Source organism: Labrus mixtus, chromosome 1, assembly GCF_963584025.1.
Source record: "Labrus mixtus chromosome 1, fLabMix1.1, whole genome shotgun sequence".
Classification (NCBI taxonomy): domain Eukaryota; kingdom Metazoa; phylum Chordata; class Actinopteri; order Labriformes; family Labridae; genus Labrus; species Labrus mixtus.
Genome location: NC_083612.1, coordinates 6,044,940 through 6,058,912, shown reverse-complemented (window position 1 = coordinate 6,058,912; position 13,973 = coordinate 6,044,940). Strand labels below are relative to the sequence as shown.

Here is a 13,973-nt window from a genome sequence, read left to right as displayed (position 1 = left end):
GACGAGACACACAGTGGAGCAGTTACTTTGAAATACGAATATATCTGAACCTGATGTGTTTTTGGTAATAATACATTTGTGTTCTTGGTGTTTTCCTCTCTGTTTTTATCACAGGTGTCTCACCTGAGCTGCGGTCCAAACACCACGATCCAGCGGATTATCATCCATCACTTTTCTTCAAGGTAAACTGCTCTGTCTGTGTCTCCAGGTAAATGTTTCCCTCAGGTTACATCCCATCTGATGTTTATCTTATGAAACATTAGTTTGTCTAACTTAAACTTTCCTAAGCTTACAAAAAGCTCTTCATGTAAACTAAACTGTTTGACTTTATCATCCAGAGTCAGATTACATTTCTGTGCATGCAGTGAAAGATCAATATGTTTAAACCATCGTATGCTGCATTCATTTAATAATAATAAGATCAGGGAAATCTGTATTTTTCACACCTGGGATGTTCATAATTCAAAGACTACAAAACTGCCTGCCTGATATTTCTATGTTTCTATCTTCAATAGCTTATTATTGATCTGTTGCATATTTCAGCTGGTTAAAGGAGCAATATGTAACTCTGACCCCTAGTGTTTAAAATGGGTACTGCAGTCTAAATTCTAAACATTGAAAAGAGCTGTCCCCCCCTCCTCTCTAGAGTCAATTCTCACTCAGGTCACCATGTGGTGGACACTGAAGCTTCAGTGTTTATCCAGCTCTGCATCGGTCTGTAAACCTTTCTGTGTTCTAACCTCTCTCCATTTTTCAAAAGCATCTCCAACTTGAGATCTTGATCCTAGTTTGAGCACGTTTCTGCTCGTGGAGCTTATTAGAAACATGCAGAGGCTTTTTAGGTCGGGTACAATCACTTCTATCTGAACCACTTTTTCTTGTCCACTTCCATCGCTGCAACACCTGTTGACAATGATGTTCAACACAGATGTTGAAGCTTTTTTTGTTTCTTGCTGCTTTTACTCCAAAGGCCTTTATTTGTCAAAACATGCAGCTACACCAGGCCAGTAAAAGGGACTGTGCCTTAAATTGGGGTGAGCTTTTATTAGGAGTTTTACAGTAAATACTTTTTGATACTTATAGACCTTTAACTTCCAGACAACCCAACTTTGAAGCTATTTATATGTCAGCTGTTTCCTCCTGAACTAGAGAATAATGATGTTAGAGAAGAACCTACAGCTTCATATTTGGACTCCTTAATAGCTCTTAAAAGAGTGCTGTAGTTGTTGAATCAGGCGGCTTATTTGATGTGACACAACAAAACAAGTCAATCTGGGATCTCTTTTACTCTTCATGATTCCCTTTTCTTCAAACGATCTCTGACTGTGTTCATTTATCCGCAGCTTTGACTGCTTCTGCTTCAGATTTGTGTCTCTGCAAAGCTTTTCTGCTGCGATTAAAACAACTCAGTCTTCATGGTGGGAACATTTCTCATGAATACATTTTGACTTCTGAGCTCATTTCACAAAACTGCATGATTCCCTCACATCCGGAGAAATCGATGATATTGATGAAAGCACAGTTTAAGAAGACTTTTTACTTGGACTCGGATTGTTTTGTTTGCAGAAGAAGACGAGGAATAAGTTGATTTAAAAACTAGAGGCACACACATCTCTCTCTCTCTCTCTCCCTCGCTCTCTCTCTCTCCCTTGCTCTTTCTCCCTCTCTCTCCCTCGCTCTCTCTCTCTCTCTCTCTCCCTCGCTCTCTCTCTCTCCATTTATTATCACGATCACGGTGTTTTCAGAGATGCAGTTGTTTACATCAAACTTAGCCCCTCATCACTGTCGCTGTTTCACCTGTGTTACACCTGTCTGCAGCCAGACTCCACACAGCCAGACACCTGTAAGAAAAACAGAAACACCCTGTCCTCATAGAATCTCTCATATTACACCTAATGAGGACCCTGCAGCAGCTGTCCAACAGTGAACCCCATCATGTGTTTTCACGGGACAGCGTGGGCGTGCGGATGTGGCTCGTACCACCTGGTGTCACTCAGGAGGCCTATTCATCATCGCCATGATTTCGCCGGGCTGTCAGTGAGTGTGCGACCTGTTGGTGTGACGAATCTGTCCTCTGTGGAGTCTTATGTCACTGTCATGCCCACAGCTGTCAACAAAACTCCCAGGGAGCATTCATTGTGCAAACCTTTAGAAGATGGAACAGCCCAGGTGGACACATTTGAAGAAAGTGTTTGGTCATAATTTAGTCAGAAATGTAATCTGCATCGCCATAAATTCCCTCCTTGTGACTGTGAATGTGGTGATAAAAGGCAGCAATGTCAAGAGGGCAGAAAAATCAAGTTTACATTGAAGTCCCCAAAAGCTGTAGTTCCTCTAGTGTCCACTAGAGTCTGTCTCCTGCAGTGAGTCAGTCCCCATAGAGCCCCATGTTAAAATGTCCAACTTTACAGCTGCAGTTCCTCCAGTGTCCACTAGAGTCTGTCTCCTGCAGTGAGTCAGTCCCCATAGAGCCCCATGTTAAAATGTCCATCTTTACAGCTGCAGTTCCTCCACTGTCCACTAGAGTCTGTCTCCTGCAGTGAGTCAGTCCCCATAGAGACCCATGTTAAAATGTCCAGCAGACCATCCAACAAGTATGAGCTCCACTTTTTACAACCAGTAACATTAGAACTTTATTTAATTTACACATTAGCAACAATTAGCAGCTATCTACTGAACATACTCCAGATGCTAACCGTTAGCTAACAACGGACTGTAGACGCTAGCGGAGTCAGATTTGATTTAAATCCTCTAATATAACTGAACCTCGTCAGTCCACGTCGTTCTTTGGCTTCTAACAACGTCTTTATCGTCTTCTCCGCCCTCTGATTGTCTACAAATGTACTTTGTCTCAGAGGGGGAGGAGTTAACGGCACAATGTGTGTTTTATGACGATATAGTTACACTCAGTGACCTTCAGTGGGCGCCAAAGCTAACCAAACTGAATTCCTTAAGTTGCTTTAAGTTTCAAATTGCTGACACCATAACAGTCCCCTGTGGTCTAAATGAAGCATGTGTGCTGTGCTTTGGTCAAAATATAACATGAATCAAGCACCAGAGGAGGTTTGTGACCCTGTATAAACCAGCTCTCTCAGAACGCTCCGTTTTGGTGTGTGTCTCTTTAAATGCAATGACCTCCCCTGAGTTTTCCCAGTAGCCATCACTTCTCTGTAGCAAGAATAAAAACGGCGGACCTGTGTAAAAGTTTTGTTCTAGGCTGGGGGTGGAGTCCATGGGTGGAGATACCAGGGGAGGGGAGGGGATTTTTTTTACTAGAATCCCACTGTGACATCACAAGGAGAGCACATTTGAAACAGAGCATTTTTCTCTGTGTTGTAAGACTGGTACAGACCACAAACAAAGGACTGGATGGATTTATTTCACATTTTGTGGGTTGGTAGACACTCGGGTTACCTAAATATATGTTCAAAAACACTGAAAAAGTGGATTTTTCAGAATATGTCCCCCCCTGTCCTCTCTGAATTTGAGGGGAAAAAAACAGTGTTAACGGGGATGTTTCTCTGCGGCCTCTATGTGAAGCAGGAAGTGATTTCTATGGAAATATCTAAGATCGGTGTGTCAGCCTCTCAAAAAAACGTTGAGTCGTCGCTTGCAGAGCTGTGTGTGCTGATTGTCACCTCAGCGGCGGGCGCAGGTGTGCCCTGCTATTTACATTTGCATAAAGTACATGAAGATTTCAACTTTTCAGCAGCGCTCGCTCGCTCCTCCTGACGAGCATTCAGCCTCCCTGCGCTCTCCAGAAAATAACACAGGATCTTCCCGAGGAGAACATTCATAATTTTGTGTTTTTCTGTGTAAGGTTGTTGTTGTAAATTTGAGGAAATCTCCATATTTACACCCTGGTTGCATTGCTTTCCCTGTTTGCTTTTTGTATTCTGACATGGCTGGCTGACAGTGACATATCATGCTCAGTTTGAATCAGCTTTATTTCAATCAATGGTCGTGTGCTGTGCAAACCCTTCACCATGAGTTCATGGTCCCAATATAAGAGACCAGAAAGAGGGTGAGGAGTTAGGGCGGGGCTACCTGTTTTCCAAATATGGTCACATCTGGTTCAACAAAAAAAGGAAGAAAGATGGCGGCGACCATTTAGACCAGGGGTGGGCAAACTTTTTGACTCGCGGGCCACAATGGGTTCTACAATTTGACAGAGGGGCCGGGCCAGGAACAGATGGATGGAGTGTTTGTGTGAACTAATATAAATGACATGTAAAAGCCATTACATGAAAGGATTTGGCCTTTAACAGGTAGCAAAGCATGAATATGCAAGGCTCATCGTACAAATTGATTTCCAAATGCATTCATTTAATTAAATTAAATTTTAATAAACACAGTAGAGAAACTCACGTTCAGTTTCAGTGGAAACAGTGTTGTTGATCTCCCTTTTTTGCCAGTGCATTGAAGTCTGGAGAAAGCCAGTTCTTGTGGCTTAGCTCAGGAAATTTGTCGGATTTCCCCATTAACTCCAAAAATGCGCTGAGCTCCTCTTTCAGCTCCCACACTCGTTGAAACACTTTGCCCAAACTTAACCAGCGGACACGAGAGTGGTACAGTAAGTCCTGATGATCCGCATCAGTTTCCTCCAGGAACGTAATAAACTGACGATGCTGAAGTCCCCTTGCTCGTATGAAGTTAACAAGTTTTACAACTGGATTCACGACATGATTAAGCTGCAATACAGACTTACACAGAGACTCCTGATGGATGATGCAGTGAAGGAAAATAACATCCTGGTCAGGGTTTTCCTCTTTCACTTTATCCTGGATTCTTTTCAGCAGCCCAACATGTTTTACAGTTAAATTTGCCGATCCATCCGTTGTGACATTGGCAAGTTTACTCCAAGGTAGCTTCATTCTCTCGATGACAGCAGACACCTGGTTATACAAGTCCTCTCCTCGCGTTTTTCCTTTCAGGGACTCCGTGGTCAAAAACTCCTCCATTATCTCAAAACTGTCATTAATCCCCCGGATAAAAATGAGGAGCTGAGCAGTGTCTTTCATGTCATTACTTTCATCCAGCGCTAGTGAATATAACTTAAAGGACTCAGCCTTTTTGTTTAATTCACTGGCTATATCTTTGTCAATCAGTTCCACACGGCGAGTCACAGTCCTGCGTGATAAACTGATTTTTTCAAACTGGCCTTGGCTCTCCGGACACAAGAGACCTGCTGTCTCTACCATGCATTCTTTTAAAAACTCGCCTTCGGAGAAAGGCTTGCTAGCCTTTGCTAATTTGAATGCCAGCAAAAAAACTTGCCTTGGTAGTTGACTCTTGAATCGCAGTTTGTTGGTGAAAAAAATGTTGCTGAGTCTGTAAATTAGCCTTCAACCTCTGAGTTGTAGCCACCCGTTCTTGCGGGGACTGCTTGCTAGCGTAGTTAGCATGCTTCGTAGCAAAGTGACGGCTGATACTGTACTCTTTGAAAACTGCGACAGTTTCTTGGCATATCAGGCATACAGCCTTTGATCGGACTTCAGTGAAAAAATATTTAGTTGTCCACTCCGTATTAAACACTCGGCATTCACTGTCCACTTTTCTTTGGTCCGCTCATTTTTACAGAAGGGCTCATACGGGTTCATAGGGCAAAGCGAAAAAGTGAAGAAGGGCGTAATACACCACACTCTGAAGTGCGCCATCTATTGGGGAAACGCGGGCATTACAGGGGAAAAGGAACAAGGTTTAATTATAATAAAATTTAATTTAATAATAATAGAATTTGGACAAGTTCGGCGGGCCGGATTAAAAAGCCCAACGGGCTCAAAAGCCCAACGGGCTATATGACCCGCGGGCCGTAGTTTGCCCATGCCTGATTTAGACTAACACGATCTTTGATGCTTCTCACCTCTCATGGCGTCGAATAGTTTTGTATTTATGTTTTTTTTCCTGCAGGTTCAAAGCTTTTTAAAGGTTAAATCTTTTACTGTCTCTGTTTCTTGAAGGACGGCGGGAGGAGAACGATGGGGGCTGGCGGGGTTTCCCCCCGAGCCCTGCTGTGGCTCAACCTGCTCGCTTCGATCCCTGTGGCGTCGTCCCTCAACCCGGATGACCCCAATGTGTGCAGCCACTGGGAGAGGTCAGTGTCTTTTTCTACATTATTTAAAGTGAAAAAAAAAACGGCGCTCAAAAACGCTGCAGAGAACTAATGGACTCCCCGCCACAAATCAGCTCTGAGGGTTTTGTCGATAATCAGAAGCTGAAGAGAGGAGGTTTACTCCTGGGGGACGCGCGGGGGCCGTAAATTCAGAGCGATGCTAATGTGACGGCCTGAGTGGTCCCAGCGCTCCGACAGGGAAAGCACGATGTCATCTGTGCTGAGAGCGACGCAGAGTGCAGGTGCTCTGATCGATAATCTCTCAGAGTAATCAGGAGGAAGCGTGGAAATGGATATTACTACCTCTGAGGACTCTTACAGTCCGCGCTCCTCATGAAGGTCGGACTCAGTGCAGTCACGTTTATTCAACACGAGTATGCTAATCAGCACAGAACAACAGAGACGTGGAGGATTCAAAGGGAGGTTATGGAAGGATCCTTGAAAGTTTGGACAGAATCGATGGCTTTCAAACATTTCTCAGATTTAAAAAGGAGCCTCTGTGTTCTCTGGGGTCGATATGTACCTCCTGATTATTGCTCTGAGCGGGAACATTTGATGGCCTGTAAGGAGAAGAAGAACTCTTTTTAGAATAACGACATACTTGAGTACTCGAGTAAACCCTCGGATTGTACACAGTTTGTTTTATTTCCGTGGCACGTGTCCTGATAACTTGGTGTTGTCTCGTCCGTTCTTGCAGCTACGCAGTGACAGTGCAGGAGTCGTACGCTCATCCATTTGACCAGGTTTACTACACCCGCTGCACCGACATCCTCAACTGGTTCAAATGTACCAGACACAGGTGAGGACGCACACTCACACACACACAGACACACACACACACACAGACACACACACACACACACACAGACACACACGGTGGTTAAATGTTGAATTTGTCCCGGTTGCACTTATTCTTACTTCCGTCCTACCTTCTGTTGTAGAAAAATTCAAAATAAAAGCACAACAAGAACTATTGTTTTTAAATGCAAAATGATTTAACTTCAAACATGTGGTTGGAAATGTGATTAATCAAGATTAACGACTGCCTCTGGTCACTTCCTGTCAGGCACCTCTGGTCACTTCCTGTCAGTACCTCTGTGTTCGATCATTTCCTATGGAGAAGCAGTCGGGTCGGGTCGCCGGACAAGAACATACCAGAGCACTTATTGCGTAACCTACAGCGTAAAAACAGTTGGTGGAGAGGTCCCGGAGAAAATCAGAACAAGCTCACGTTTCAGTGGGTATGCGCCCATCAAGCGGAGTTGAGAGTTGAGAGCTCCAGCGCCCCTCGCCTGAAGCGGTGGAGGCGTAATGTTAAAGCTGTTTGTTCCTGACTTTGTCTCCTCCTCTCTACATCCTCACTTGTGTTTTCTCACTCTCTGATGTTCGTCGCTTTGGAGAAAAGCGTCTGACAGATCTAGATGCAAAGTTAAAAACTTTAAAAAGTCAACAGAAAATAGATGCAAAACAACCAGAAAGTGACTCCTACATACTTTTAAAAGACACAAAAACAAACAGAAACAGAAATCCATAAAAAGAAACAAAACAGCAGAAAAGTGAGAGAATCAAATCCTCCAAGGAGAATCAGGTTTATAATCCGTCATGATCCTGGATTATGGAGACATCTGTGTGCTCATGCTGCTGATGTTCTCACCTCTTTGACTTACAATGAAAAAGGTCAGAGGTCATCACTGACATCCATAGGACGCCGTGATACCCGTGTGATCCTCTCTAACACTGGGACGTCTGAGGGAAGTTTTGAAAAACTTTGATTCAAAGTGAACGAACATGACGCCAGCTTGCAGAACAAGTTCCTGGATCCAAATCTAAACGGGGACCGACCGGATCCTGATTTTAAATCCTGAACGAGCTGCAACACAAAGTGAAGTGAGCGACATGTTTCCCTCCTAAAAGTCACTTATAACATGGTTACTGTACGGAGAGTTAAATAATCAAACTTTAATGGTTAGTTCAGGCCTCAGTGTGGACTGTAAAGTGAAAGTCCTTCATGTCTCAGACCTCGTACTTCCTGCATGTCTGATCCTGATTGTGGATCTCTCACTCAGTCGGTCTCATGTGTCTCCACTCCGACAGCAGCTCTCCAGCTCGTCCTCATGTGGTCATTTTGATGAAGAGTGCCCGTCGGCGTATCGTCTTTAATGACCACATTAAGCTTTATAGACGCCCGTTTAGCTCCTCCAGCTAAGAGCCAGGAGCGCCGGCGTCATTGATCTGATGGACACACAACACCAGCGTCCTTGGAGGAGTGAAGAGAACTCCTCTCCACGTTAAAGTGTCGCTCGTTTTAAAGAAGTGAAGAGAGGGAAACTCAGCTTTAGTACATTTTTAAGGACTTTGTTCTCACAGCGTCGTGATGTTTGAACTTTTAATGGATGCAGTTTGAACTCTTTGAAAGGTGGAAGGCGTGAGGGAGAAATATAAAACCATATATTAAAGGAGAAGTTAGGACGGGGACGTTTAAGTTCAGAGACCGAGTCAAGACCGAGACCAAGGCAGGACGAGACCGAGTCTAGACCAAGACCAAGGCAGGACGAGACCGAGTCTAGACCAAGACCAAGGCAGGACGAGATCGAGACAAGACCAAGACATTTAGGGATCGAGACCGAGACAAGACCAAGACCAAGGCAGGACGAGATCGAGACAAGACAAAGACATTTAGGGATCGAGACCGAGTCTAGACCAAGACCAAGGCAGGACGAGACCGAGTCTAGACCGAGACCAAGGCAGGACAAGACCGAGTCAAGACCAAGACCAAGGCAGGACGAGACCGAGACAAGACCAAGACCAAGGCAGGACGAGACCGAGTCTAGACCGAGACCAAGGCAGGACAAGACCGAGTCAAGACCAAGACCAAGGCAGGACGAGATCGAGACAAGACAAAGACGTTTAGGGATCGAGACCGAGTCTAGACCAAGACCAAGGCAGGACGAGACCGAGTCTAGACCGAGACCAAGGCAGGACAAGACCGAGTCAAGACCAAGACCAAGGCAGGACGAGACCGAGACAAGACCAAGACCAAGGCAGGACGAGACCGAGTCTAGACCGAGACCAAGGCAGGACAAGACCGAGTCAAGACCAAGACCAAGGCAGGACGAGACCGAGACAAGACCAAGACCAAGGCAGGACGAGACCGAGTCTAGACCAAGACCAAGGCAGGACAAGACCGAGTCAAGACCAAGACCAAGGCAGGACGAGACCGAGTCTAGACCGAGACCAAGGCAGGACAAGACCGAGTCAAGACCAAGGCAGGACAAGACCGAGTCTAGACCAAGACCAAGGCAGGACGAGATCGAGACAAGACCAAGACATTTAGGGATCGAGACCGAGACAAGACCAAGACCAAGGCAGGACGAGACCGAGACAAGACCAAGACCAAGGCAGGACGAGATCGAGACAAGACCAAGACATTTAGGGATCGAGACCGAGTCTAGACCAAGGCAGGACAAGACCGAGTCAAGACCAAGACCAAGGCAGGACGAGACCGAGACAAGACCAAGACCAAGACAGGACGAGACCGAGACAAGACCAAGACCAAGGCAGGACGAGACCGAGACAAGACCAAGACCAAGGCAGGACGAGATCGAGACAAGACCAAGACATTTAGGGATCGAGACCGAGTCTAGACCAAGACCAAGGCAGGACAAGATCGAGACGTCCTGCTGGCGGTGTTCTCAGGTGTTCAGCCGTAAAGATTCAGACGACTTCTAAAGCACCAAAATGTGAAGTGTTGATTAAGTGTGACGCCCGATCCTTTAAAAATATAAACAATGGAAAAGTCAAATGAACAGGGGGTTCAACGGTCGTGTAAAACACATTCATATCCTGCTGAACTGCCTGAAGAGAAGAAAGGATTTCTCCTTTAATGTTTTAGGTTTTCACCTCAGCATCAGTCCTCACTCTGTGTGTGTGTGTGTGTGTGTGTGTGTGTGTGTGTGTGTGTGTGTGTGTGTGTGTGTCATGTGTTGCAGGATCAGCTATAAGACGGCGTACAGACGAGGCGTGAGGACGATGTACCGGCGTCGCTCTCAGTGCTGCCCGGGCTTCTACGAGAGTGGAAACCTGTGTGTCCGTAAGTTCACCCCTCTGACATCACTTCAAATCGGTGTCGGCGTTACTCGTAGAAAGGAATCCATTACTTTGTGTTTTTACTCACTGCTGACAGTAATCAGTTATCCTGAACTTCACCTGATGCGTGTGCGCTGCGGTAAGGCTCCGTGCTCGCTAACCTGTGGAGGACGGTCGGCCTTATAAAGGTTGTTGTTTGCTCTCAGACGTCTCTTTCTGCAGAACGCAGCTGGATTCACAGCACAGAGGAACGTCTGCTCTGCAGCAAACACAATCATCGTCATGTCATCGGCTTGTTGTTATTTCTTCTCTGTCCAGGGTACATCCTGGACTGTTCAACAGCCAATCACAGGGCTGACATATAGAGACAGACAACCAGCCACACTCACATTCACACCTACGGACAATTTAGAGTCAGCAGTTAACCTAACGAGCATGTCTTTGGACTGTGGGAGGAAGATGGAGTACCAGGAGAGAACACACACGTGCACGGGGAGAACATGCAGACTCTGAACGCAGAGTCAGAATCAGAATCAGAATCTGGGTTTATTGCCAAGTACATTTACACATACAAGGAATTTGACTTGGTGTATTGGTGCTAAACAATTAACAAGGAAATAAAGCAGAACTAGCAACAACTTAAATAATAAAGTATAAGAAGCTATTACAATATATAAAATAGAATTAAAAAATATAAAATATAAAATATGAAAAAAATAAAATATAAAATATAAAATATAAAATATGAAAAAAATAAAAAATAAAATATAAAATATAAAATATGAAAAAAATAAAATATAAAATATGAAAAAAATAAAAAATAAAATATAAAATATGAAAAATAAAATATAAAATATAAACTATAAAATATAAAATATAAAATATGAAAAAAATAAAATAAAATAAAAAACACAAAAGTCAGTGAGGATGAAAAATCTCTTAAGAAGGATGGAGTCTTCTGGAGAGCAGCTGAGTGCACACTCTCTCTTTTGTCCCTTGTTGCCATTTAAGAGAATAAAACATCTCTTAGATCTCTTCTTAATATTTGTTAAGTCCTCGTTACAAACAGATGAAGTGATGTCATTCGAATCATCCCCCCCTCACCCCCGGTTCTGTGTGATGGATCTGCTCCCTGTAACAGTTATTATCAGATCAGAAACAGCCGTATTTTCTCATTAAAGTCAAAATTGTGACATCACACAGAGCAAACACTCCGCGCAAGCGGAGACGAGACAGCAGATGTTCTCTGCGAGCTGATGCGACACAAACGTCTGATTCTCCGTTTCTCTGTAAAGCCAGACTCCAGCTCCTGCTCTGCATTGTTGATGAAAAACACACACGCTGCATCTGCTTCTCGTCTGGATCTGTTGGTCTCATCACATCTGACGCAGCTCACAAACATGCAGAGTAACTTGCAATGAAGACGTTTTCAAGTAATATGAAGCAGCGTTAGCCGCTAGCATTAGCACCGAGTCAAAGGCGAGTACCGTAGCGTTGACTTGACAGGCATTTGAAAACTGCAGAAAGTTTGCAAAACAGCTCAGAGGCTATAGCAGCTGAAATGAAGGTCTGACCTGTTTATTTAGATAATGTAGCTCTGCATGCACTCTGACGCACCTGCAGGTTTACCTCCTGCAGGTACGCAGCTCCCTGCTCAGAAGGAGACAAACTGTGTTTATTGTTGCGTCTGCAAACTAAGACTTGTGTTTCCAGTAATGAACGGGTGAGAGATTACATGAATTGCAGGACTAACCAGTAACGGGTTAGGGTCAACGCTGTGACGCCTGAAAGGCCAAACTCAGGGCTTCAAAACGGACATGAAAGTGGCTCCATCTATTTCATGTATTCCATTTGTGTCTGTGCGCCCTGCTCTGTGAAACGAGACGCTGGGTGTGTATGTTTTATTCCCACACAGAAGCCGTGCAGCAGGCACTCAAACCGTCGCTGTCTCCGAGTCCTTTTTTCTTTTTTCTATCAAACGCGTCCTTGCAGGTACCATGGAGGAATGAAGGTCGTTAAAAATGTATGCTCTCGGATTAATAAAGCATGCACACACTTGACTAATTCATCCTCTCAGAGGACTTCATAAACAGAAGCAAGGCGGAACAGCAGTTAGCATCAAGCGTACGGATCAGAGGTGTCGGGGGAAACTTAAACGGAGGAACAGGAGATGAGTGTGATTATAGAATCAATATTTGTGATGCCTCTTTTTATTTTGCCTTCTTCCTGTTTGTATGAAAAATCTTTACATCACTCAATAAAGAGCTCAGAGTGAGTCCAACGAAAGGGCGCTCAGGAAGTGACCTTGCCCCTCTCCAGCCACCAAACCAACTTCCATACTTTGGTCCGCAGCAGGACTTGAACCTTGACCCTCCGGTTCCAAACCCCAAGTCCTTACAGACTGATCTTCTGCCGCCCCCAAATTACACTTTATCTTTAACATGTTTCCCTCGCCTCGTGAAGTTTTAAACTGGTCAACACTCAAGAAACATTTGTCAGAGTCCGAGAACGGCGCCCTGCGAGTCTCCGTCTCAGCTGTGTGCTCACCTCTTCATCCTGTAAGAGAAATCAATTATCCAGCCTAGATGGTAAACTGTATAGAGCAGTGTCTTCTTTTCTTATAGAGAGAGGGAGTGAATGGGTCTGCCTGGGGGGGGGAGGGGGGGGGGGGGGTAAAGAGGAGCGCATTGTGTGTCTTTATTCAACATCTGCTTGTAAACAACTTTATTAGATTCTCTCAAGGGAACGAGACAAATACCCCTCCACTCTATTGTGTGATGCTACACACACACACACACACACACACACACACACACACACACACACACACACACACACACACACACACACACACACTCACACACATACACACACACCGCCGGAAGCTAATCCTTCAATGTTAACCAGGAGGAGACGCCCGCCTGCTCAGGCTAACGCTAACGTCCTGGGACAGCTCTTTTGTACACTGCTCGAGCTAATTGCAAGGTTTCCCTCAACGACACAGAAAGAGGAGGAAGAGGAGGAGGAGAAGAGGGGAGGATGAAGAAGGAGACGAGGGAAGGAGATAAGGGGAGAGAAGAGGGGAGGATGAAGAAGGAGACGAGGGAAGGAGATGAGGGGAGAGAAGAGGGGAGGATGAAGAAGGAGACGAGGGAAGGAGATGAGGGGAGAGAAGAGGGGAGGATGAAGAAGGAGACGAGGGAAGGAGATGAGGGGAGAGAAGAGGGGAGGACGAGGAGGAGACGAGGGGAGGAGAAGAGAGGAGGATGAAGAAGGAGACGAGGGAAGGAGATAAGGGGAGAGAAGAGGGGAGGATGAAGAAGGAGACGAGGGAAGGAGATGAGGGGAGAGAAGAGGGGAGGATGAAGAAGGAGACGAGGGAAGGAGATGAGGGGAGAGAAGAGGGGAGGACGAGGAGGAGACGAGGGGAGGAGAAGAGGGGAGGAGAAGAGAGGAGGATGAAGAAGGAGACGAGGGAAGGAGATAAGGGGAGAGAAGAGGGGAGGATGAAGACAGAGACAAGGGAAGGAGATAAGGGGAGAGAAGAGGGGAGGACGAAGAATGAGATGAGGGAAGGAGATGAGGAGAGGATGAAGAAGGAGAAGAGGGGAGGAGATGAATTGAGGAGAAGAGGGGAGGATGGGGAGGAAGCGAGGGGAGGAAGAAGGAGGCGAGGGAAGGAGATGAGGGGATGAAAAGAGGGGATGGGGGAGAAGAGGGGAAGATGAAGAAGGAGACGAGGGAAGGAGATGAGGGGAGGAGAAAAGGGGGGATG

General features: G+C 45.4%; 1 protein-coding gene across 2 annotated transcripts in view; it reads left to right on the top strand.

Annotated features, from left to right (window-relative positions):
- LOC132976108 (multiple epidermal growth factor-like domains protein 11) overlaps positions 1–13,973 on the top strand; it is a 117,606-nt gene that overhangs the window by 30,781 nt on the left and 72,852 nt on the right. For both annotated transcript variants that reach the window (XM_061041043.1, XM_061041034.1), the window contains exons 2-5: positions 115–182; positions 5,961–6,094; positions 6,810–6,911; positions 10,102–10,202. In XM_061041043.1, coding sequence (XP_060897026.1) covers positions 5,979–6,094; positions 6,810–6,911; positions 10,102–10,202 — 319 coding nt within the window. In that variant the 5' untranslated portion in view covers positions 115–182; positions 5,961–5,978. The remainder of the gene's footprint in view (positions 1–114; positions 183–5,960; positions 6,095–6,809; positions 6,912–10,101; positions 10,203–13,973) is intronic.